General features: G+C 40.1%; 1 protein-coding gene across 6 annotated transcripts in view; it reads right to left on the bottom strand.

Moving 5' to 3' along the window:
- The window catches only part of MAP2K4 (mitogen-activated protein kinase kinase 4), a 105014-nt gene that overhangs the window by 28967 nt on the left and 52037 nt on the right, over positions 1-24010 (bottom strand). For all 6 annotated transcript variants that reach the window (XR_003438054.1, XR_003438055.1, XM_027131079.1 and 3 more), the window contains 2 exons: positions 17424-17598; positions 2783-2902 (listed from right to left, as the gene is read on the bottom strand). Coding sequence is in view for 4 of the 6 variants with exons in the window: in XM_027131079.1 (XP_026986880.1) it covers positions 2783-2902; positions 17424-17598 (295 nt within the window). In the remaining 2 variants the exon portion in view is untranslated. The remainder of the gene's footprint in view (positions 1-2782; positions 2903-17423; positions 17599-24010) is intronic.

The following is a 24010-nucleotide window of genomic DNA, read 5'->3' as shown; positions in this document are numbered from 1 at the left end:
AGAAAAAAACAAAAAAAAACCCTGAAGGTCATGTCAACAAAAAAGGATCCTTTTCTTTTAAGTGATCTAGCTCAAAAATCTTTCTCCAAACCATTATTAAATAAATGTTTATTATTTTTAACCATTGTAACTTCAGGAAAGTTACAACTTTGACTATGCACTCTTCAAGGTGAACTTTCTGCTTCTAAAACTGCATTATTCAGAAAGTACCTATTACTTCCTGCATTCTAAGATCTAAGGGGGACAGGGGGTGGCTTCATGTTCAGCCTAACTAGGCATTTTGTGACTTAACACAACTTACTTGTATAGCTCCTGACCCTTCATCTTATCATACTCAAAAACTGCAATGTTTAAAAAGTAGATTATTTCTTAAATGAAGCTCAAGTTCTTTATCCCTGGACCACTTGTGGTATAACAGAAAGAACAGTGAGATTTTTGTCTCTGAAGTCCTGTCCGTGACACTTCTTGGCTGTGTGACTTTCGTCAAATTAGTACTCATATCTCAGTTTCCTCCCTGGGAAGAGGGGATAATACCACCAACCTGCCTGAGACCGTTGTGAAAGTAATAAATGTGGAATCTATAGAGCATTCAATAGATGTTAGTGCTTCTAGATGCATATCTCAATTCCAGTCAACCTTCCTGAGATATGAAACTGAATTTTACCCAGCTATTCATAAGGAATCATAATGATCCTGTTCAGATACTATTCCAAGCTTTTTGTTTCCAGTAACTTTTCAATCATGGATATCACTCTGCTTTCTTTTCATAAAATCAGACTTCACACTATCTAGCCTGGAGCTATATATTTAAATGTTGCTTAAGTGAATTATCAAGTAAACGAACATGAGAAATAAACTGGCATTCTTGAGCACTATGGAGGTGAATTAGGGCTGAGATAGAGCCCATGAGAGTCTACGGAGACAGTGAGCACAGCATGGAAAAGCTGACTGTGGCATCCAGTTAGGAGAGAAAATCTAGTCCATTCCAGATAACTTCTGCTCTTCATGAGATGTGAAGAGTAGTGTGGCCAGGGGATTTATGATTATGAAGAAGAAATTCATGGTTTGGGGGAAGAAGGGAGGAGGAGATGGCAAGATTCCTGTGCAACATGAAGAAAGTTCCAGATTCATGATCTTACAAACAGAATAACAGTATATAATACTTCGGTGCAAGATACAGTTACCTGCCTGAGTACATGACTGTGTGCGCTGATGTGATGTAATACTATGTGACATGGGGAAGAAAGTTAACAAATTCAACAGATCTGGTCATAAAAATGAACACTCAAGTCAAAAAAGTACAAGGACAGGAGGAGAAAGAAGCTATGTGAGTCTAAGACTAATAGTGATTAATTAGTGATTCAACAAAGGGATGGGCTCTATCATGAAGGAGAATGCTTCTGGTTAATAGAGTTATCTATTAAGAGCACAGAAAAATAAATAATATTTCAGGATTGGGTGAAGAATTAATCGACAAACCTCTAAGGTCTTCTCCAATGATAAGATTTCATATCTTTCTACTCAGTGTAACATTCAGTCCTGTCTTACAACATAATATTTTTTAAGTCAATAACGCTAACAAAACCCCCAAAACGACACCCTCTGCGATCCAGTCCCAAAAAGAAGGGCAGGGTGGGATGCAGTTTTTCCTCACCAGTTCATAACAAACCCACCAGTACCAGCTCATCCTAACATTTTCAAAATGATAATGGCTTTTTTTTTTTTTCCGGTACGCGGGCCTCCCACCGTTGTGGCCTCTCCCGTTGCGGAGCACAGGCTCCGGATGCGCAGGCCCAGCGGCCACGGCTCACGGGCCCAGCCGCTCCGTGGCACGTGGGATCCTCCCGAACCGGGGCACGAACCCATGTCCCCTGAATCGGCAGGCGGACTCCCAACCACTGCGCCACCAGGGAAGCCCTATAATGGATATTTTTTTAAGAATATTTAAAATGCTTAAGAGTTCAGTTCAATTCCCATTCACCTAACTAAATATCACAAGTGTGTGATAACTGTCCAGGACACCATGAAGTATCTGATTCACTGACAGCTCCACCTTTACTTCCTGACCCCAACTCACTTCCCTGCTTTAGGGAGTGGTGTGACTGGAAATGAGCAAGTGCACTGACAGCTGCAGGCAGAAGTGATATCCTCCTGTAGCAGGATACAGGAGAGTCAGAGACCAAAAGAGATATATGATCCTGACACCAAGAAACTGAAGTTCTAGCTTCTACATAAAAATCTGGATAGCAGAATTAGATAAAAGAAATTCTACTGCAGCTGTTAATTTCCATGTCTGATGAATTTTATTGAGGATTGTGGGTGGACACAAATAAATGCTTATGCTAAATGCAGATACATTTGATGACAGAAATGAATGAAAGTTTAAAAAAGGGGTCGGGGAGGACTGAGGGAGCTCAAGGACAAAAGGGATAGATCTAAATACAGTAACATATTTAGAAGCCAGATGACTTGTGCCAGGTTCTCAAAAAACAGAAAATATTTACATGTGAAGAAGGAAATATGGAATTCACAAATGACAGCCATAAAATACTTAATTAACTAATATAATTAAAGTATGAAGTTCACCCCTTAACCAAAGGAACATGAATGGTAGAAATTAATGTGTAAATTATCATGGCGATACATTAAAATGCTGAGAAATCAATGTATTACTAATGTACGGCATTTAACTGAAGATTGGAATCAAATCCTGCCATCCTCTTACTCATTCCAAGTAGACGTCCACTTGTCAGCTAAGACCCAAGCTTAGGTTTATTCCTACCTCTCTGAAGAGTGCACCATAAAACTGAACAATGTACGGGCAATCACTACTTCGCATCACTACATCCAAATCCATGAGAAGTTGTTTTTGCTCTTTTTCATCCACTGTTGACCGAATTCTCTGGAAAAAAATGACAAAAGATGTCACAAAAACATAAAACAACTTTAGAAACCAAAGAAAAACCACTACCACAAGACTAAAAATTCCAAGCAGACTTCACGAATACTAACCAGACATAAAAATTATCATCTTCCTTATACTTTACAAGAATAATTTTATCACAGAAAAACAAAACAGCACTTAGAAAAAAATTTTTTTGACAAAATAGCACGTAGGAACTCTTTAAGGGACACAGGGCTTTTTAACCACAAGCATTCACTGATGATGATGGAAGGAATGCCCTGCCGGCAAATATAAAGAAAATCTTAACAAGCCATCCTCTAAACAGTTTACGTTGAATAATTATCAGTAGTTTCATACATACTTTTAATTACTATTTCAGAATTGTATGGAATCTGGGCATTCAACGCAAGAGCAGCCCTCTTCACTCCCTGGCATCCTTACGCCTTAGCATCCTCCTTCTTTAGAGATGGAAAATAGCCCAGAACAGGTAAAAGTGAGAACTAGCATAGGGGCAGCACACAGACTATGACCCATGTCTCCCAAATCCTGTACTGGTATCTTCCCCCTTCACCACGCTTTCTGTATGTTAAAAACAAAAAGTTCTACCTGACTCTCCAACTCGTGAGTCAGAATGCAGGGCAGCATAAACATGTGGAGGAAAATCTAAAAATGAGGAGACAGAGGGCTGTTTGTCTGCTCCTCAGATGATGAGGTCCTCCCCTGTACATTGCAGACCTGGGGTATATCCCCAACCCACCTGTAAAACGACGACTCTGCACAATTCTAAAAGACTCCCACAAAAGATAAGGGTCCCCAGCCCTGCCACCCACCCAGGAACTGCACAGAACATGGAGATGTTCAGGGCGACAGCTCCCACTGCACTAGAGACAGGAAAGAATCAAGTTCAGACAGTGTAAAATATTAATAATGAAGTTACAGTTTAATGACAAGGCATGCAAACAGCTCTGTTCTCATAAAAAAAGTTCACAATGTCACACCGCGCCACTGTGTACAATACATAGCACATACTTACAAGGCAAGTTAGTATCAAAAAATATACAAGGTGGCATTTTGTCTTCCAAAGACTTCAAGGTATCTGTCCTCAATGTTCTTGAAAGGGTGAAGGCAGTCAATTAAACTCTTGAACCCATTTTACGGAAGAGAAGCCAGAGGCACAGAGAAATACAAAAGATGTATTCCATGTGACACGACAATAAGCAGGTGTATAAGGAATAGAAGTAGGTTCTCTAATTTTCATTTTTCCCACACTAAATGAGGAATTCCACATATTCCAAATACAAACAAATTTAATTTTGCAACTTAAAATTTACAGCCTGCTAGCTACAGTACTTCATACCAAATAAAATTTACTAGCTGGCATCCATCTTGTACATACTGATTTATTCCAAACTTTCACACTGAATATCCTGCCCAGATAAATAAGAAAAAAATAAGAAGAATGAAAAATAAAAACAAGTAAGACTAGTACTTTTAAAATTAAGAAAATCCCCCCCTCCCATTTCTGTACTTTCATAGTTTGGAGATTAATAATTTTGCTTTTAAATCAATATCGGCATAATGTCTGCTCAAAAGGGATAGTTTTAAAAAGTCAAATTAGCCCAGAGATGTAATTTGTATTTGTTCAAAACATGACACTGAAATTTTTGTAAACATTTTAATTACATTAACTTCTGTTTTAAAAAATATAACTTTAAAAGTGTAGCTGTGAAAATACTAATTTGGGAACGCTATTATTTTTAAAAGACTTAATAATCCTATGTATCTAAACTTAAAAGACAAAGAACTGGTAATTAGAGACAAACAGGGAAGAAAAAGCAAATGATCCTCTGGTTGCGGAAGATTTCTACCTACTAAAGAATTCTCACTATTAATAGATTAAAGATTTTTTTTTCTACTTTTACTATTTTTCCTTATTTACAAGTGTACTAACACACACACTTATAAAACACTATTTTAAAAGATGCCCTCCTTTCTAGTTTATTTTTTGTTTCCCTAAACTGGTTATATGGTTTTCTAAATTTACAATAAACCTCAGTACTTATCATCAATAACTGACTCTTGGGGACCAGTTTCTAAAAACACTGCTGTTGCTACAGAAAGGATACATGTTACTGTGTGAACTGGAGACCTAACTGAAGTCCCAGCATCTAACTGATGTAATAGGATTATTACTAACCATACTGGAGAGAAGAGTTCCTGGCACAGCTGTAATCTCAGATCGTCAGCATGGCAGGAAAATCTGTCTATCTGTAAAATATTCTTTAATGCCATTGCTAGCATGAAAGAGAACATGGGGGGGCTGCTGGATGGCCTACTGCTCTTAATGATGCCTGTCCCCACCTCCTCACGCTTTCTGAGCATCTCGCCCAAGAGATGGGCGTTGGAGGACTAGCTGCTGGTACTGCATCTCAATTGTTTAAAACAGAGCAAGTACAGCTAGCTCTGAATTATACTGATACTAAAGTTTTAGGGTCGTATTGTAACCTTTATTATATGTGAGGAATTAATAAACTAAGTTAATTCAAAAGGCCTGAAGGACTCAAAGAGGAGATTAACTATAAGCATACATCTCCTACAATAGCAGTAGCTTCAAATTAATGATTTTAATTCAGTAATTCAATAAGTAATTCAAGTTAGAAAACACAAATAATCGATGATTCAAATGAAAAAATACTTAGTAATAAAAGTCACTACCAGGAAAGTTTTTCTAATTGAACATCAAAGTAATGTGTATGGAAAAGATTTCTACCATTTGAAATAAGCAAGGCTCGGATTCTCTAATGAAGGGAGCATAATCACCAAAAATGGAACACATCACTGAGAACAAACTTCCCTTCCCCTTATAAAGCTGTCCTTAATGAGGGTACTGGAAAATGCAAAGGTGAAGCCAATTACACTACTTGAAATGCTCCTGTAATTTAAATGTTCAGAAATCAAATGTGTTGATAAATGCCTTGAATTACAGGAAATTTTCATTTATTGATACCATAAATTTAAAGTTAGATAAGGCTAATGTTCATTTGGTCAGCAAACCCTTTTTTTTTTTTTTTCTATTTAAGAAAGTAGAAAATATTTAAGAAAATCATCTCAAGAACCTTAAGTTTTAAAGAAAAGTTTCACTTTCACCCAAATATCATTAAAATTACTCTTGTTTCTTCATTATGGGGCTATTGAGCTTTTACTTGTCACTGTTTTATTAACCTAGCTTAAGTTATCACATTCTCTCAGGACAAACTAAACTACGTTTTGAAAATCAACCTACACAGCATTTCCAATAATGAAGTTATTTTCAAATTATTACAATTTTACTTTATTTGGAACATAATGTAGAGAAAACACTTTTAAAGCAAAACAAGAATTACTACCCTACTTATATAAGCAGTTTGCTACAGTGAAGAAATTTTATATACCTGAAGCTAAAAATATATTTTTAAAATTGTTGTCCAAATCTGTATACAAAGCTGTTTTATACTCTGATAAAGCTTTAAAAGCAGGTAAGTGCCAACAAAAACTGCATGTAGCTACAGATCAGCAACACCAAAATGACTCTCATTTAGACACTTAGTAGAGGCAAAGGGAAAAAAAGATAAATTCCTAGTTCCCTGGTTGTATGACTATTAGTGTTATACATGGTTCTTATCTAATTAAAAAAAAATTCCAAAGAGCTTCACTTATCTAAAGCAGCCAATCCAACTCATGCCATTGGCTGAAGCAGCCACAAATTCAGTTACTAGAACTCTGTAAGGATTAAGCTACAGTTATAGAAAGTCAACAAGTTCCATAGGACAAGCTAAAAAATTTAAGTTAGAAATTGCCCTCTTGCCCTCTCCTACCTCATGCACAGAACTCAGCAATGCCCACTTTGAGAACAGTCCCAATCATACAGAAATACCAGGAAGTGGTTGAAAGTTTGCTTTCCTTCTTCCTGTACAATGTGACATCTTCAAGTCATTGGTAAATTTAAATGTTGACAGCTTATACCTGGCCTCATCTGGAATGCCTCAATTTTTAACAACATGAATTTAAAGTATAAATACTCCTTTCACTGGGATTTCACACACAGTATTCTCTCGCCTTATCTCCAAACCCTGCCAACCCGACCTCTCACGTAATTTGCTGGTACTCATCAAGGATGAATAGTTAGGGACAAAACTAACACCAGTAAGTATGAAGGACTTTCAAGTTGATTAAGACACATTATTAGGATGGAAAGGGACTGGGGGAACTATTAAAACTAAATTCACTGAAGGACTGGGGTGGAAAGGGCAGAGAGAAAGAAGCCAAGAGGATGGATGAAAACAGGCAGTACACACTCTTAAGGAAACCGATTTCACCCCTTGTTACTGAGATACTATGACCGCATTAGTGTCGCTTTCCTAAATTTATTTTCAGAGGTCAGGTCAGAAGGGATAAAGGGAGAGTATGATGATGACCCACTCGCTATTATGGGGTAAGGCCAGGATGGCTCAACTGGCAAAGAGAAAATGAAAAAAGGCCCACAGCGTAGGTCCTCAGAAGCGGGTCTCCAAGGAGCATTTTGCCTGGGCGTTCAATGAACACCTAGCTGATTCCAGTAGTGTCCTTGCCACCCACTCTGATTCAGAGTTAACCCACATCTCCGTGTCAGAGTTCTCAGAGCTAGCTCAGTTGCTAGAGAAGCCAGGCACACACCAAAGCACTGGGGCCCGCCCTGAAAGGACCCCAGTCTGTGTCTGCCTGTGTCCTATGCAAGAACTCTGGACTCTCACCAAAATCCCAAAGTTGTTCTACCTGCCAACTCAAGCTATAAGGAAAGGTCAGGCCAATGACCAGCTCTATCTGTTGGATAATGTGTGTGTGGAGAAGTCCCTCTGGGTTACCTGATCCCATTCGTGTTTAGAGAAGGAGAAAATAGGTCATCACATACTCGAAAGACTCAGGGTAAAGAAGACTGATAAGTCATACATGTTCCTGATTAAAAACAGTAGTTCCACAATGTGTACAACAAATGTTTCTAGGATCTGGGCGTTCCAGGCAAAAGAGATACACGTCACCTGCAAACATATCAGGAATCAAGAACCGAGGAGTCCAGGAACTGACTTCAGAAAGACAGACTTGAAAACAGCAACACAGTCAAATAAACTTACAAAATGTCTATCAATTCTAACTGATACTCCATCTGTGTTTTTGTTTTGAAATGCAGAAAATACATGGGGAAAGGGATGTGGGGAACAGAAAAAATGGGAAAAGTAATGTGAAAGGGCATGACCACTAGTCCTGGCAGGTACAGTCTCTAAACTCTCACATGACACATTCTTGCCAGGTCTTTGAAGGGCTCAGCTGAGGGTTCAGAGGACCGTGTAACAAGGTGCCCGTGTTCATCTGTGGCTGCTTAGAGTAAGTTAGAAATAAGGTATGAGTATTCAAAAGGGAATGAGGGAATCAGAAATTCAAATTTCTGATTCTGCCAAATCAGAAATTTGGGCACGGACACAACGAAACTCAGCAAGGTGATGTATTCAACAACTATAGAGGAAATCAGTGTATGGCTTTAAAGATTATTCTAGGCATTGACTAAAACAATTTAACACGGAATAAAGTGATGCAAGCTATTAGTATTTGGGCCATTAGGCAAAGTGCTACTTTCAATTTACCGCCAACCGAAATCAGAGCACCAGAAGGTCTTTACCCTTCGGCAAAGCCGTGTGGGATCCGCTATCGCCTGCAGGTAGCTCAATTTCAGCTCTCAGTGGCTGTGGCTCATCCCTCTAGCTGAGCGCCTCTCACCATCTAAGGTGACCAACAGTATTTATATTCTCTACTCAAGTAATTGCCAAATATCTTGCCAAGATGGGATGAAAGCTTGAGCAATCACTCACAGGACAGGAATGAGATCAAATGCTCCCTGCGTCGATCAAATGCCCCATAATATGGGGCAATCAACTGTGGATTTCTTAATAAGCCATGTGATCTAGCCAATCGAATGAAAGCCTAAGACAATGGACTGAGTAGACACTGATAAGTATCACCCACGCAGGAATCCTAGAGCTGGTACCTGGGCAAACACAGCACATGGGATCTCGAGTGGACTCCTCTCCACAGAATATAAAGAGGGATGGAATGAAGGTTCTACAGCATTTCATTTAAAATCAAATGATGCAGAGAACAAGGATTTCTTAATTGATATAATTGTAATAAACGTATTTTGAAAGTATCCAGTTCCTAGGATCCACAAACCAATACTGCCCTGCCAGAAGTGCAGCCTTGTTCATTAAGCAGTCCCTGCCCTTTGGTTAGGGACTCCTCCTAAGGTTAACATGTGAGAGAATAAAACACAAAGGGGAATCCACTGCCAGTCAGTGGATGACTTCAGATCAACCTAAGTCAGGGAGGTAGGGGATAGGAGAGCAAGGATCACACTCAGATCCCCAAGCGCCCCCTTGGATTCTTACAAACATTCAATCCTTACAACAAATGTGCTGCTTCTCCAGCAGAAATGTCCAGAATTCAGTTCTAATACGAAGTTGGAAAACCCCAGAAACCACTGCAGCACATCAGTGAGCTATCACTTTCCTCTGGGCTGCAGGAAATCCTAGGCATTCTTATATTCCTAATTTCAAAACAAAGATTCTATATCCCACAGATGCAGCAAGACACTTAACCTTAGCTGCTAAAGAGTCTTCTTCTAAACAGATCACATAAAAAAATGTCCATGATGTCTTACAATACTATCACTAATAAGATCAAAGCAGATGGCCGCATTAGCCAAAACAAACAGTAAAAAAAAAAAAAAAAAAAAAGGCAAAGTATTTGGAGTGCTGATCACAGATGCAAAACTGTTTTTCATGACAAAGAGTAACAAATTGCGTGTCTGTTAAATCAATTGTTTTAAATTATGAAAACACACGTTTTTACTAAGGAAGAAAGAAAGGATACTAATTCTTAATTGCAAAACCATCTGAGTCTTTAGAAGCAATTTAATGAACTCTCGATTGTAACTTAGTCAAATTAATTAATTAATAGTAGGACCTCCCCTTCTTCTCCCTTCTACATATCTTGTGCTGTGCATCATCAGAGAACGTGCAAGATCACTTCCAACAACATACGTGATATCACATCATGGGAAGACCTGCCCTGAGGACAAAGTTAATAGGACAAGTTTGATAAGTCTTGACAAGGGTGGTATTGTCTTCCTCTTTACATCATCCACATGTAAAGAGCACAATGTTAACCTCAGCACTGAAACATTTAAGGGCCTAAAGATCATAAATGACAGATCACAACTTTGGTACCCATGACAATACAGTGAGATAAGAGAAATCTGATATATAAACAATTACAGAGGCATGGCTATAACATAACAAAGAATGACAGAAAATGTGCAGGAGGTATTGTTCAAATATTGTTCCGGAGGATCCTCATTTAGAATGAGGTGTGTTAAGACGGGTTTTTCTCCAAATAACTGCATAAGCTAGGATACAGTCCTATGTCACGGTTCAGTCAGGTCAGTCAAGTGAAGGTAGAGGGTTTCAGAAACTAGGTGTCCAGAATGTTCAGAAACAAAAATGGTTGATTAAAGTTCACCAAGAGCAACCATTTCCAAACTGTCCACGCGGATCCCAAAGGTTCCTCAGTACTCACGCCCCAAGGGCTTCCGATATGGGTAGGCACCTCCCGTCCATCACATCAACCAGAATAGCACTAATTTTGTCTACTTTACTTATTGGGGTCTACATACAATTCTATTAACAGAATGAATCCACTAGGAGCAACAGCAAGAGAAACACACGCAGACTAGGAGTTCCAATCCCCACTACACCAGGGACTAGGGGGCAGTCCTGCCACGTGCTTGGGATCTGTCCACTCCTGGAAGGGCACCACTTACACTTTTCATTGCAATGCCACAACATTCAAGCAACATTAGCAACATAAAATAATATGGGGCAATCAACTGTGGATTTCTTAATAAGCCATGAGGATCCAGCCAATCGAATGAGAGCCTAAGACACTGGACTCCAGTCTCAATTCAAAACAAGATAGCCATGGCTTCTGCATCCCGCAAGTGACCTGGATAATCAAATGCTAGCGCTGTGGACCTCTGAAACTCAACAAAACTGCCTAACAAAGTTGTCTATAGCATCAGAAAGAAGCTCTTCTAATTAAGGCCACGCCTGTCAAGTGTCATTCTACTGCCTTCAGAACACTGCGCAAGACCAATGCTTGGGACTAAAACGACCCTCCTCCGACAGTGCTCACGGGCCCCACGCAAACTATGCAGCACTGAACTTCTGACAGCAATGGCGAGGTCCCCACTGCCCAGCTGCCTCTCGACACTCGCAGCTCTGCCTGCACAGGAGGCCCACCCAGCGAGCAGGGGAAAGCCCCACGCTGCTCTGCTCAGGGAGGGCTGGGCTGTGGGTGCTGACACTCTCGGGCAGAGGGCTCTGGTCCTTTCCACCAGGCATCGGGGTAACCTGGGTCTCAGCTCAAGCACACTGACGTCGATACCCAAATACCAAGGAGAGGCAAGAACACAGGAATCGAGATCGGGCTAGCAGCCCAGGATCAGGAAAAGTTAAACAAGCGCAGCAGGAGAGTTGGAAGAGTAGAGGAAGGACACTGAGGGTGGAAGGAGTAACACATGTCAGGCAGATGGCCAAGAAAGGGAAACACCCAAAACCCTTAAATATGAGGTCACAAACTGCAAAGAGCCGACTGCTTTTCTGATTAACTCAGGGAACTTCTCAATTAGAAGACTCAAAGCTCATCATAGTGACCAGCAGTGACAACCTTCACACCTTCCTAACCCATCCAGAGGCCCAGTCTCTCCAGTGAGACGAGACCTTTACTCCCGCGTTCACCCTCCAAATAACAGTTCCACTGCCTTCTGTCTTTAGCGACAGCAATTTCATTCCTTTCTATTCCCTCCCACTTTCATTCTTTCCTACTCTCCCGTTTTTTCTCTCATAGCCTACAAACAAGAACAGGGTACGATCCTTCAAGAAGTCAATCCGGACCTAATTAACAACAGGGGGGCAGCAGTCCAGGCCTGCAGGAGGTCACTCCTCCCTCTGGTAGCAGTCTGCCTTTGCTGTCCCACTCAATTCCAGCCATGGGCCTGAACCGTGGCACTGCAGCTACTCTTCCTAACTCTTTATTCCTGTGTCCCTGGATTGTTTTGAGTAGATTCTGATCATCTGTGGACTAACTCTGCTGGGGGTTTCTCCCAGATTTGAATTTCTCTAACCCTAGCTTGAAAACCTAATCCTGATTGCTTCTTCAAACACTTGGCCTGAATTCTGGGCTCTTCCCAGAATTGGCTGTAATAACCAGCCCTGCCAGACAGTTAAGCAGAGCTTAGCTAGGCCCTACTTCACCTTAGGGGATGGTGACTGTGTGTGTCTAATCTTTTCATTCAGTGGTTATTCCACCATCGTGCAAAACGGGGCGTGAAATAAATGTTATTTGCAGAGGATGCTGATCCAAGCCTGCAGTACCAGCCGGTGTCAAAGGTGTCCCACCTGAGCTTTAAAAGACCCTGTGGCAACCATGGCTTTGCCCTCAGCAGTCCTGTGACTCAGTCACTCAGGCAGAGTTAGACAAAATAGTACAAGACAAACTACTCACAGAAGAGTAAAACCTGCTTACCCAAGCGTGTGCAAATAAAAATGAAGGATTCAAACTTCCCACATCCTAGGTCTAACACAGAACCTCCCTGGCAGCTTAGGGAACTGTGCTCAGGCCAAAGGTCAAGAAAGTATCGTAAGTATAACTCTTACATATACTGTGTGTTATCTTGCTGAATCTGATTTATGATATCATAACTGATTTTTAGATTAATTATCTCTTGGAGATAATTATTTCCTGTAACTAAGAACTCATTTTTTCAAACATTTTTTATATGTGGCAAAATAAATTTGGGGAAGGGCTCCCTCAAAACTAAAAATGAGGAATAAACAATAATTTTTAAAAATCAGGTTAATACCACAGTTCACTTTGGTGCAGGTACTGCAAGTAAATCTTAGGATAACTTCCAGGATAAGCTTAATGTCTGATAAAGAAATCCTTCTATGGAACAGGATAGAAAGCCCAGAGATAAACCCACACACATATGGTCACCTTATCTAGAAGAGGCAAGAATATACAATGGAGAAAAGACAGCCTCTTCAATAAGTGGTGCTGGGAAAACTGGACAGCTACATGTAAAAGAATGAAATTAGAACACTTCCTAACACCACATACAGAAATAAACTCAAAATGGATTAAAGACCTAAGTGTAAAGCCAGACACTATAAAACCCTTTGAGGAAAACATAGGCAGAACACTCTATGACATACATCACAGCAAGATCCTTTTTGACCCACCTCCTAGAGAAATGGAAATAAAAATAAAAAATAAACAAATGGGACCTAAATGAAACTTAAAAGCTTTTGCACAGCAAAGCAAACCATAAACAAGACGAAAAGACAACCCTCAGAATGGAAGAAAATATTTGCAGACGAAGCAACTGACAAAGGATTAATCTCCAAAATATACAAGCAGCTCATGCTCAATATCAAAAAAACAAACAACTCAATCCAAAAATGGGTGGAAGATCTAAACAGACATTTCTCCAAAGAAGATATACAGATTGCCAACAAACACATGAAAGGATGCCTAACATCACTAATCATTAGAGAAATGCAAATCAAAACCACAATGAGGTATCACCTCACACCGGTCAGAATGGCCATCATCAAAAAATCTACAAACAAGGGACTTCCCTGGTGGCACAGTGGTTAAGAATCCGCCTGCCAATACAGGAGACACGAGTTCGAACCCTGGTCCAGGAAGATCCCACATGCCGCGGAGCAACTGAGCCCATGCGCCACATCCACTGAGCCTGCGCTCTAGAGCCTGCGAGCCACAACTACTGAGCCTGTGTGCCACAACTACTGAAGCCCACATGCCTAGAGCCCATGCTCTGCAACAAGAGAAGCCACTGCAGTGAGAGGCCCGTGCACCGCAATGGAGAGTAGATGCAACTAGAGAAAGCCCGCGTGCAGCAACGAAGACCCAACACAACCAAAAATAAATATCAAATAATAAATTTATTTTTTTAAAATCTACAAACGATAAATGCTGGAGAAGGTGTGGAGAAAAGGGAACCCTCTTGCACTGTTGGTGGGAATGTAAATTGATACAGCTACTATGGAGAACAGTATGCAGGTTCCTTAAAAAACTAAAAATAGAACTATCATATGACCCAGCAGTCCCACTACTGGGCATATACCCTGAGAAAACCATAATTCCAAAAGAGTCATGTACCGCAGTGTTCACTGCAGCACTATTTACAATAGCCAGGACATGGAAGCAACCTAAGTGTCCATCGACAGATGAATTGGTAAAGAAGATGTGGCACATATACACAATGGAATATTACTCAGCCATAAAAAGAAACGAAATTGAGTTATTTGTAGTGAGGTGGATGGAGCCAGAGTCTGTCATACAGAGTGAAGTAAGTCGGAAAGAGAAAAACAAATACCGTATGCTAACACATATATATGGAATCTAAAAAAAAAAAATTAATCCTGAAGAACCTAGGGGCTGGACAGGAATAAAGACACAGACATAGAGAATGGATTTGAGGACATGGGGAAGGGGAAGGGGAAGGTGGGATGAAGTGAGAGAGTGGCATGGACATACATACACTACCAGATGGAAAACAGATAGCTAGTGGGAAGAAGCCGCACAGCACAGGGAGATCAGCTCGGTGCTGTGTGACCACCTAGAGGGGTGGGATAGGGAGGGTGGGAGGGAGATGCAAGAGGGAGGGGGTATGGGGATATGTGTATATGTATAGCTGATTCACTTTGTTATAAAGCAGAAAGTAACACAACATTGTAAAGCAATTATACTCCAATAAAGATGTTAAAAAAAAAAAGAAATCGTTCTATAGTAAGTGCATAATAAGACACTTAGTATACAGCTACTTCTAGTGGGTTTCTCATTTCACCAACACCAAAGAAAACTTACAGGAGTGTGAACCGCTGTCTCACAGCTCCTTTAAATCTCCCCAGTCCTTATCTCAGAGATAAACCCAGTGCGTGCTCAGGAATAGAGCCATCTACGTGTAAAATGTCAGATCTAACTCCTCAATCGTACAATGCCTCCGTGTATCTTCACTCGACAGTCTGTCTGGTCTGTGTGCCTAAGTGAAGAGTGAATAAACTCTTGGTATGATGAAGGGCTAAGTTTTTTCAAAGAGACCAACAATAATACGTTTTAAATTTGTAGTAGATGGCATATACTAGTCATCAAATTGGTATCCAATTTTAATATATATTAATGCACAAACACTCTTCCAGTATTATACGAACTCATGAAATCCAATCCTTACACCCCATCAATATGTTGACTGGAATGTCAGATTACCAAGTTCAGTGAGAGTGTGGCCATATCTCATTTTTTCCTTTTTCATTTTAAATTGCCCTCCCACCACTCCCATGCTAAACTATCATGCTTGCTCAAGAATTCAAAGTGACAAAGATAGACAGCATCACCTGGTGAGCACAGACGTGCCAGTTATCAGTCTGTGGGTCCCATCACCACCTGAGGAGTGCTTCTTAAGAATTGGGTTTTTTAATAGCATTTCCAACAGGGGATCTCAAAATAAGATCAGATTACAAATGGCAGACAACAATTTCCTGTTTTCACTCTTAAATTCTTTCGAAATTTGACTAAGCATTATACAGTTGAAATGTTAGCAAATTAAGAAAAACTTTAACATCCAAATGAAGGAACTTCTTTATTTACCTTTAAAACCTATTAACCATGATTAAAGTCTATCCAGATTACCAAAACAGTTTATGATGCTGATCAACATAGTAAAGCACACATAGCACAGACTGAAAAAAGCAGGACATAATTCTTTTAAAAGTACCTTCCCTGGTATCTGGGAGAAAAGTTTAGGACTTTAGTTATATAGGATAGCTTTCCCTTAAGCCCCAGCCAAGGAAAAGTGAGCGTCATGCACAGACAGTACATAAGGGCAATGCAACACTCATGCAGAAAAGTCTAAATAAAATGACTTTCTTTCCACTCACACTACAGCTCACAACACAAAAAGAGAGAAATTATTTTACATTCCAAGAAAAACAACATTTTATTTCAACAGGTAATCCAAAGTAGAGGTCTTAGCCTGGGCATCTTTAGAGGTCTGTGGTTATATGCAAAATTTTGTATATGTATCCATCTTCACAAGAAAAAAGTCTACAGTTGTCACCATATTGTAAAAGAAATATGACCAAAAACAGGTTAGGAACCCATAGAGAGAATCCTAAGGTTTCTCCCCACTATTAATTTTTCATTAGTTTTATATAACCCAGCAAAGAGAAATGCTCAACAGTGAAGGAGGCTAAAACAGAGTAACATTTTGCTCACAATAAACTTCAACACAGGCAGCATTTTATATTAATGTGACACAAATCCACTCCCAAAAGTCAAGTAGGAAACAGGTCACTCCTCTCATCAAGCCATTTTGATAAACTCTCAAAATAGGGAGGGGACTAACAGGAAGATGATTAGCTTAGACTGTCGGCAAACCCATTCTCAGTTCTTGCAAACTGGGAAAGTATCTGTTCCCACAAAAATTTTAAATTCGATGAGAGTGTGGCCATATCTCCATTTTTTCCTTTTAAACTGCCCCCCTCCCTCCATCGCTGACTTTCTTGAAATATCTTACACAGAGCAAATATTCGTTAAACATCTGAACAAACACATGAACAAGTTACAATGACATGGGCCCCCTGGGAGTCAGACGGAAACCATGAGTTCCCCACAGGTACCAACCTAAGCCTGCCAGGTACAGTCTAGCGGCCAATCTCCACCTCTGGCCATTCTTGATGTTTTTGTTTGAAATGAACATATTAAGTGGCATGACACTCACAGTAATGACAGACTAGGACAGCAGCATCACAAAGTATGCGTTTCAGTACAACCTTGGAGCCGGGGCACAGGGCGGTACTGAGTGGAGGTGAAAAAAACAGAGAGAAGCCGAGCCGGTCAGGACCGAGTAAGGTTGAGGTTAGTGGCAACAGCATGTGCGTGGTTTCCGGGAAACCGTCAGCGAGCCTGCTGTTAGCCCTAGCCCCGCACCCTGCCCAACCCAGTGCGCCGCGTCTCCGTGCAGCTCTGGCGCGGCGCGGCACTGCCCGGCCCCCAGGGTGCGGCCGCCCCACCGGAACTCACCTTGGCAGCCAGCGGGAGGGCCTGAAGTTTAAAACACGTTAAAGAATCATGCCGAAAGTGCAGGGAACATGCACACCTCACGACTCATGTCTCCCGAGAGGCAGGAAACATGCCACCGGTAAGACAACCTCTATATAATATAAAACACCCTCAAAAGGATTCGGAGAAACCATTTCAGGAACACCCATATTTACCACACCAGTGAGAACAGAGCAGTAGTGGTGTTACTGCACCAAGAAATTGCACCGAGTGGACTAAAGTACCAAAAGTAATCATGGGCATCACCTACTTTAACCGCCATTATTTGCCCACTTGGTTTGTGGACCATTTTGTTGACAGAACCATAAGCTCCTCGTCCAATTTCTCCAAGGTCTTTCAAGTCCTCTGCAGTGAAATCCCAGTGCTGCTCAGGGGAGATCTTCAGTTTTCCTGACGATTCAATGCTGTGTGTTCTCAGTCTCTCTCTGTTAAAATATTGGGAAGCAATTTTTCCACATTTTAAATAGGTTTTGACTTTTTTCTTTTAGCTAGCACTGATTAATGCGTGGGAAAATTTGTTTTCTCATCAGTTACTAGAACAGTCTGCGATCCGGGTTTCCGGGGATTTTTTTTGTTCGTTTGTGTCATCTTGGTTTTTTACACACTGAGTTAATTAAGAAAGGCCTAAATTCAGGGAGTCAATGAACTCAGCTTTTATGGGATTCATAAAACCAAATTTCCATTTACTGAAGCAACTAATACTGCAGACCAGTTTCATTTCCAAATACGAGATCTTTTCCAAACTTTGCAAAACTGCATTATCAAATGCAGAATCGCAGGTGCTACAAACCTCATTTCCAAAAAGTTCTTATCCTACCTTACCCAACATTAATTATTCCAGGTCCTCGATCCTTAATACAGCTGTTCACAAACTTTGCTGCTCATCAGAATCACCTGGGGAGATTTATTAAATCCCAATGCCCAGGTATCATCATATAGCTATTATATCAGAATATGTGGGGATAGGGTCAAAAAACAGTATATTTAAAGATACCGCGATGATTCTAGCGAAGTTTGGGAATGAGCACCTTAGGATACTGCCCTATTCATGCTAAAGCCATGCTGAGGTGGGAGAACAGTTAAACAACTAGTCAGCTGGCTCTAAGAGGAAAACTACCATGTGCTATTCAAAATTGAGCCTCTCAGCCCTTGATCAATAGATAGAGCAATGGGGTGAAAAAAGAATGATTTATGGACAGAAGTGCTCACTTGTTACAGATTTTCATTAAATAAAAAAATCATCTCCAAAATGCCAGCACGGAGATCAAAGTATTAACTTCTAACCATACTTTGTAAAAAAGCAAATCCAATGAAAAATGTAAAATCAATCTCGTTTGTGTCTGCCTCTCTCTCACACACATACCAATGTGTAGGGATGAACTGTATCAAACCAGAGAGTGCAACAGACATAAAGAAAAAGATTCCATTGAATATCATCTACATTTCTTCAATTTCATATTAAATGATCAGAATCTCTTTTAAAATCTGATCTAATGATACAAGCAAGAACATGATTGGTTATCTATTTCTTCTTCCAAAATTCAGGAAATGTTTTCTCAGATTAGTAGAACTGTTTTTTGTAGTTACTTTTAAGGTTCTCATATATTTAGAATTTTAAAATGACTCCCCCAGAATAATCATTTATACTAGTACTGATATTAATAATAACCAAGAGTCAAGGTTAGAGTTAAAAAGTTACTATGCTTTGTCTAAATAACAACTTAGTGAACCAGCATTCCAAATGCCAGATTCTCAAATCATAACTTTAATAAGTCATAATACCAGCTTTCATTCGTAACAAGTTCTTTTCAGTTTACAAAATACTTTCACCAATATTATATATACCCTAGCATCTAGAGTCAAAGGAAGCCCAGAAAGCAGTGGCAGAAGTGACCATTCAGGTATGGAGGTGAAGCTTGAACTGGCTAAGATGGAAATCAGATCTAGGCAAGCAGATGAAGCCCAGTGACTAATTTTCTCAGTAATCTTTTTCATGAAGTAGACAGATTAAGCCAGGAAGTATTCTAACATAAAGAAGTTCCATGAATAACGACTATTGTTCTATGATCATTGGCAAGAAAACACCATCTTAATGGCTCAATTTAATCACTGGTGAAATATATAGCACTAGCCTACTGCTGAGGGTAGTGGCAGACAGGATCTAAGGTGCTGCCCATGACCTCCACTTTCCTGGCACCCACATCTTTACATAAGCTCCTCTGTTTGAATATGGATGGGACCTGCGACTTGCTTCTAGCCAAGAGAATATGGCAAAGGCTATCACTCATCATTACATTGTGTCATATAACGTTTGTTGCTAGCATTCCTGAGAAATGAAATGAATATTTCATTACTGCATAAAGTCAGAGAAAAACAAGTTATAATATTGTCTATCACACTGAAGGTCAAATTTTAGAATTATGAAATATCTCTGCTAATAGTTTAGCTTACTGTAAGCCTGCTGTATGGTTTCTGGATAAGATTCTTTTTTCTTTTTGAAAGTGAACAGATTGACAGATATGGAATGTGAGTTATCTTCTTAGGCTAACAAAAATGTTCAAAAATTGAGTAAGGTGACAGATGTACAACTCTGAATATACTAAAAGCAGTAGGGTTATACAGTTTAAATGGGTGAGCTGTATGGTGTATGAATGATATCTCAATACAGCTGCAAAAGAAAAAGATGAATAGGAGAATGTGATTACTACCCAGAGTTCCATTTTCTCACTTAGACAGGAAAAGAGTTGTGAAAACCACAGAAAAACATGCTACGGTTATGCCATCACCAAGGCATGTTCATAGAGTCTTCATTCATACTGGACTGGCGATCTTTCCAATGAAACTGTTTCACAGCTACTGTTACAAGAGTTAGTTCAACCATGATTGCTTCCGAAGAAGAACTGTACGTAGATAAAGCACTGTAGTAACCAGATCTGGAAGCCTGACCTGAACCTTTACCATGAAACTTTAGCAGTCAATCACTGAGGCAACTGTACCAAGCGGCCAAAACCCTAGTTATAGTTCTTTAACTTTAAGCAAATCTATCAAACAAGATTTAAGTGTTACTTCTATTAGACAGTATCAGAAATTCCCAGTCATTTCATTATTAATTTCTTACCTGGAAATTAGTTTGACTCAACTCAACAAACCTGTAAGTCATCCTCAATGCCTCTGCCTATCAGTGCCTTATATTCCTTCTAAAATAGGTTAAGTGCTCTACATGGACAATACTTAACCAGGACACCCCTCCAATGTTTTTGTTGAGTCCACTCAAGAAACAAGCAAAGGACTGAGGTTCCAAATCTCAAATTAACCCAAGTCTCAGAAAGGAATACAATCCCAGCCCCCTATCTAGCCCTCTACATAGGAAAGTCCAGTAGAAAAAAGTCCATAGAAAAATCAGTAATCTTCTCCTCTGGATTTAGAGGTCTTTAATATGAAAACAAGTTTTAGTAGTCTTTGTTATACTAGGACTTGTAATTAGATTATCAAATGATACACATTCCAGGTAAAAAATCAGCTACACACTTACATTTTTTAAATGCCTTACAGATCACAAATCTGAATTAAATGCGTAATGTATCTCTTGAATACGGTATTTCAAACAGTATATGTTTTTGGATAGATATTAACAGCACCAGGGAAGCTGTTTAGATATAGACTGATGTTACCATTAATATACTTTCTCCTATATAAAGGTTAGTAGAATTTTAGTGGTAATAATAGACGCTGGTGAAATCTACAGACACCAACACAAAGGATTAAAATGTAAAAAAAAAAAAAATCAATCAACCTTATCAATTTGAATCAAATTTGGAAAATCAATTCATGGACATACCATATCTTACCAACAGATATTCAACAGCTAATATAAACAGATTGGGTATACATGTCCCATGTGGTCAGTATCTTCATGTTCCTTTTCAAATGACAATATTCCCTGGCTTTATAAAAAGATGCCATATGAATGACTGGAAAATATCAAAGCTTTTAGGGCTTACCTCTCCCCAATTGTTTAAGGGAACACTTATTCCTCCCATGCCTCACTGTTCCATGCAGAGGGATCTGGTCTCTCACCTGAGGCCTTACTGACTGATCAGTGAATACAGAGAAGAAACTAAACACACTCTGTTCAATTCCTCTCTTTCAGAGCTAACCCTACAGGGAGGGTACACATGCTCCGGCAATGTCTCTCTCATGCCTTATATCAGGCTGCCACTTACAGGGTGGGTAAGTCTACATATTCAAGGGCAGGGGGAGTTAGCACCATAAGTTTGTTTTCTATGTCTGTGAGTCTATTTCCATTTTGTATATAGATTCATTTGTATTATTTTTTATATTCCACATATATGATATATAGTATTTGTCTTTCTTTGACTTACTTCACTAGGTATAATATTCTCTGGATCCATCCATGTTGCTGCAAATAGCAATAGTTCATTCTCTGTCATGGCTGAGTAATATTCCGTATATATATATATCATCTTCTTAAACCAGCTGTCTGTTGATGGGCACTTGGGTTGGTTCCATGTCTTGGCTATTGTAAATAGTGCTGCTATGAACCTTGGGGTGCATGTATCTTTTCAAATTAGAGGGTTTTTTTTTCCAGATATATACCCAGGACTGGGACTGCTAGATCATATGGTAGCTTTATTTTTAGTTTTTTAAGGACCCTCCATACTGTTCTCCACAGCGGCTGTACCAATTTACATTCCCACCAATAGTCCTATAGGAAGTTTCCTTTTTCTCCACACCCTCTCCAGCATTTATTATTTATAGACTTTTTGATGATGGCCATTCTGACAGCTGTGAGGTGATACCTCATTGTGGTTTTGATTTGCATTTCTCTAATAATTAGTGATATTGAGAATCTTTTCAAGTGTCTGTTGGCCATCTGCATGTCTCAGTACTTTCTCTGATAACTGATCTTCTGGATAGAAATAAGCAACTTGCCCGTTTACTATTTAATACTAAATCATCACTACTGTATTTTAATTACCATCCCTTCATTGGCCCAGACTAATCTATGAATTTCTGAAATCCTACTGATTCCAAAACAACTAAAGAACTGTGACATAATGTTCCAGAACGTAATCAGACTGGGCCCTGAGAAAAGCTTTATTTCTACCTCGTGTGTCTGATAAAGCTGCCTGGGGCTTTGTATGTAGGTGGGTGGGCTTGTTTTTTAAAGAAACGGAACGGCACGGCCAAGGTTACCTGGGAGAGCTCTAGCCCCAGCCCCGCCATCTACTAAACACAGGGTTCTGCTGTGCAAATTCAGCAGCAGGGCAAGTTCCTGAACCTCTTTTTCCAAGTAGACTACCCAATCCTAAATCCCTCTCACAGCTACACAGGTAGAAGAGAAATTTAAAACGAAAAATCAATCATAATCCAGAGAAAAGCACTATTAACATTTCAGTATAGATCCTTTGCATTTTTCTGTACTATGTGGATAGGTCACCGAATGACCTGTTGCACCTACTGCTTTGCAGACCTCACTGAGTGTATTGTCGACGTGTCGGCCATCACAGGGTCCACATGACTGCATAGCGCTGCCTGGAGAGCCTGCGCCCGGCCCATAGCACCCCTTCCCTCAGGCCAGCGGAAAGGTGACTGGGGCTAGATCACTCACTCTTAAGTGGCATTTTGATGTATTACTCTTGGGGTTGGATGTTCTGAGCTATTTGGTAAACAGCGTTTCTTTGGTTAACCGCCTGAGGTAACACCCCCTTAGCCAGAGCCCTCCTAGACCGGTGTTTGTTTTGCTGTCGCTGCTTCTGCTAAAAAGTTCTTTTTCTATTAACATACCTATCAACTCTTCGTCCTGTATTGCAAATATTTCTCCAGGGTGTTGTTTACCTTCCGATTGTATTTATGCATTTATATATGTAAAAAATGTGGTACTTTGTATGTTTTCAAATCAATTATTCCCATCACATTCTTTTCTTTTGCTGCCATGCAGTACCATTTAAGTTCCACATGCAATATGGATTTCATTCCACCAGTGCATTTACAGTTTCCTAGCAATGTCTTTTTTTCTCATCTATCACCCTTTTCAGTAATTCTGTTGCCTATTTATCCAAATTTGTTCTCTCCTCACTATTTTTCAATCCTTTTTTTATGAATGCCATGATTTCTTCTACTTTATTACAAATGCTAATCATTCTTGTAAAAAACGATTTTGAATGCTGCAAAATATCATATTCAGAGATGCTCTTTCTCAAAGCGTTGAAGATATTATTCCCTAATTCCATAATTCTCCTCCTGTGTCACGATGAGTGTCTGTGGCACTTGTGCTTGGGCTATTATGGAGCATCGGGAGACAGACTGATACACCTGAAACAACTGAAAAAAAAAAGACAATACACGGGAAGGTCTTGAAGACCCTGGACAGCGGACAACAAAAGGCAGCGACGGAGCGCTGAGAGGCAGGAAATACACAAGGCGAGCCCGGCAGCCACCCCAGCGTGCATACTGCCTAGGGAGACTTCACAGACCACAACACAGGGGGTGCAGATCCAGCAGATCCTCACGAGGAGGCGACGGACCTGGGAGTCTGGGGAGACCGAGCTCTCAAGGTAGAGCACTAGGTAAGAGAGAGCCGCACAGAAGGAGGACCCCACAGACGTGCAGGGCCCCCCCGTTGATCAGCACAAGCTTATGAGGAACCTACACAAGGCTGAGGAAAGAACCACCCAAAAGCATTAGAGGGAATGATACCCAGGCTCATACAACAACTCCACAAGAGTGGAAAACTCCACAACTCATGGGGAATTCAGGAAAGCACGCAGAAGGATCTGGTCTCACCTACCGAAGCTGAAAAAAGAGACCCGAAAA

This window comes from Aethalodelphis obliquidens, unplaced genomic scaffold (genome assembly GCF_003676395.1).
Source record: "Aethalodelphis obliquidens isolate GAN/ISIS:26980383/991018 unplaced genomic scaffold, ASM367639v1 scaffold38, whole genome shotgun sequence".
NCBI classification, from domain to species: domain Eukaryota; kingdom Metazoa; phylum Chordata; class Mammalia; order Artiodactyla; family Delphinidae; genus Aethalodelphis; species Aethalodelphis obliquidens.
Note: the sequence above shows the minus strand (reverse complement) of the source record. Positions and strands in the feature narration are given on the sequence as shown.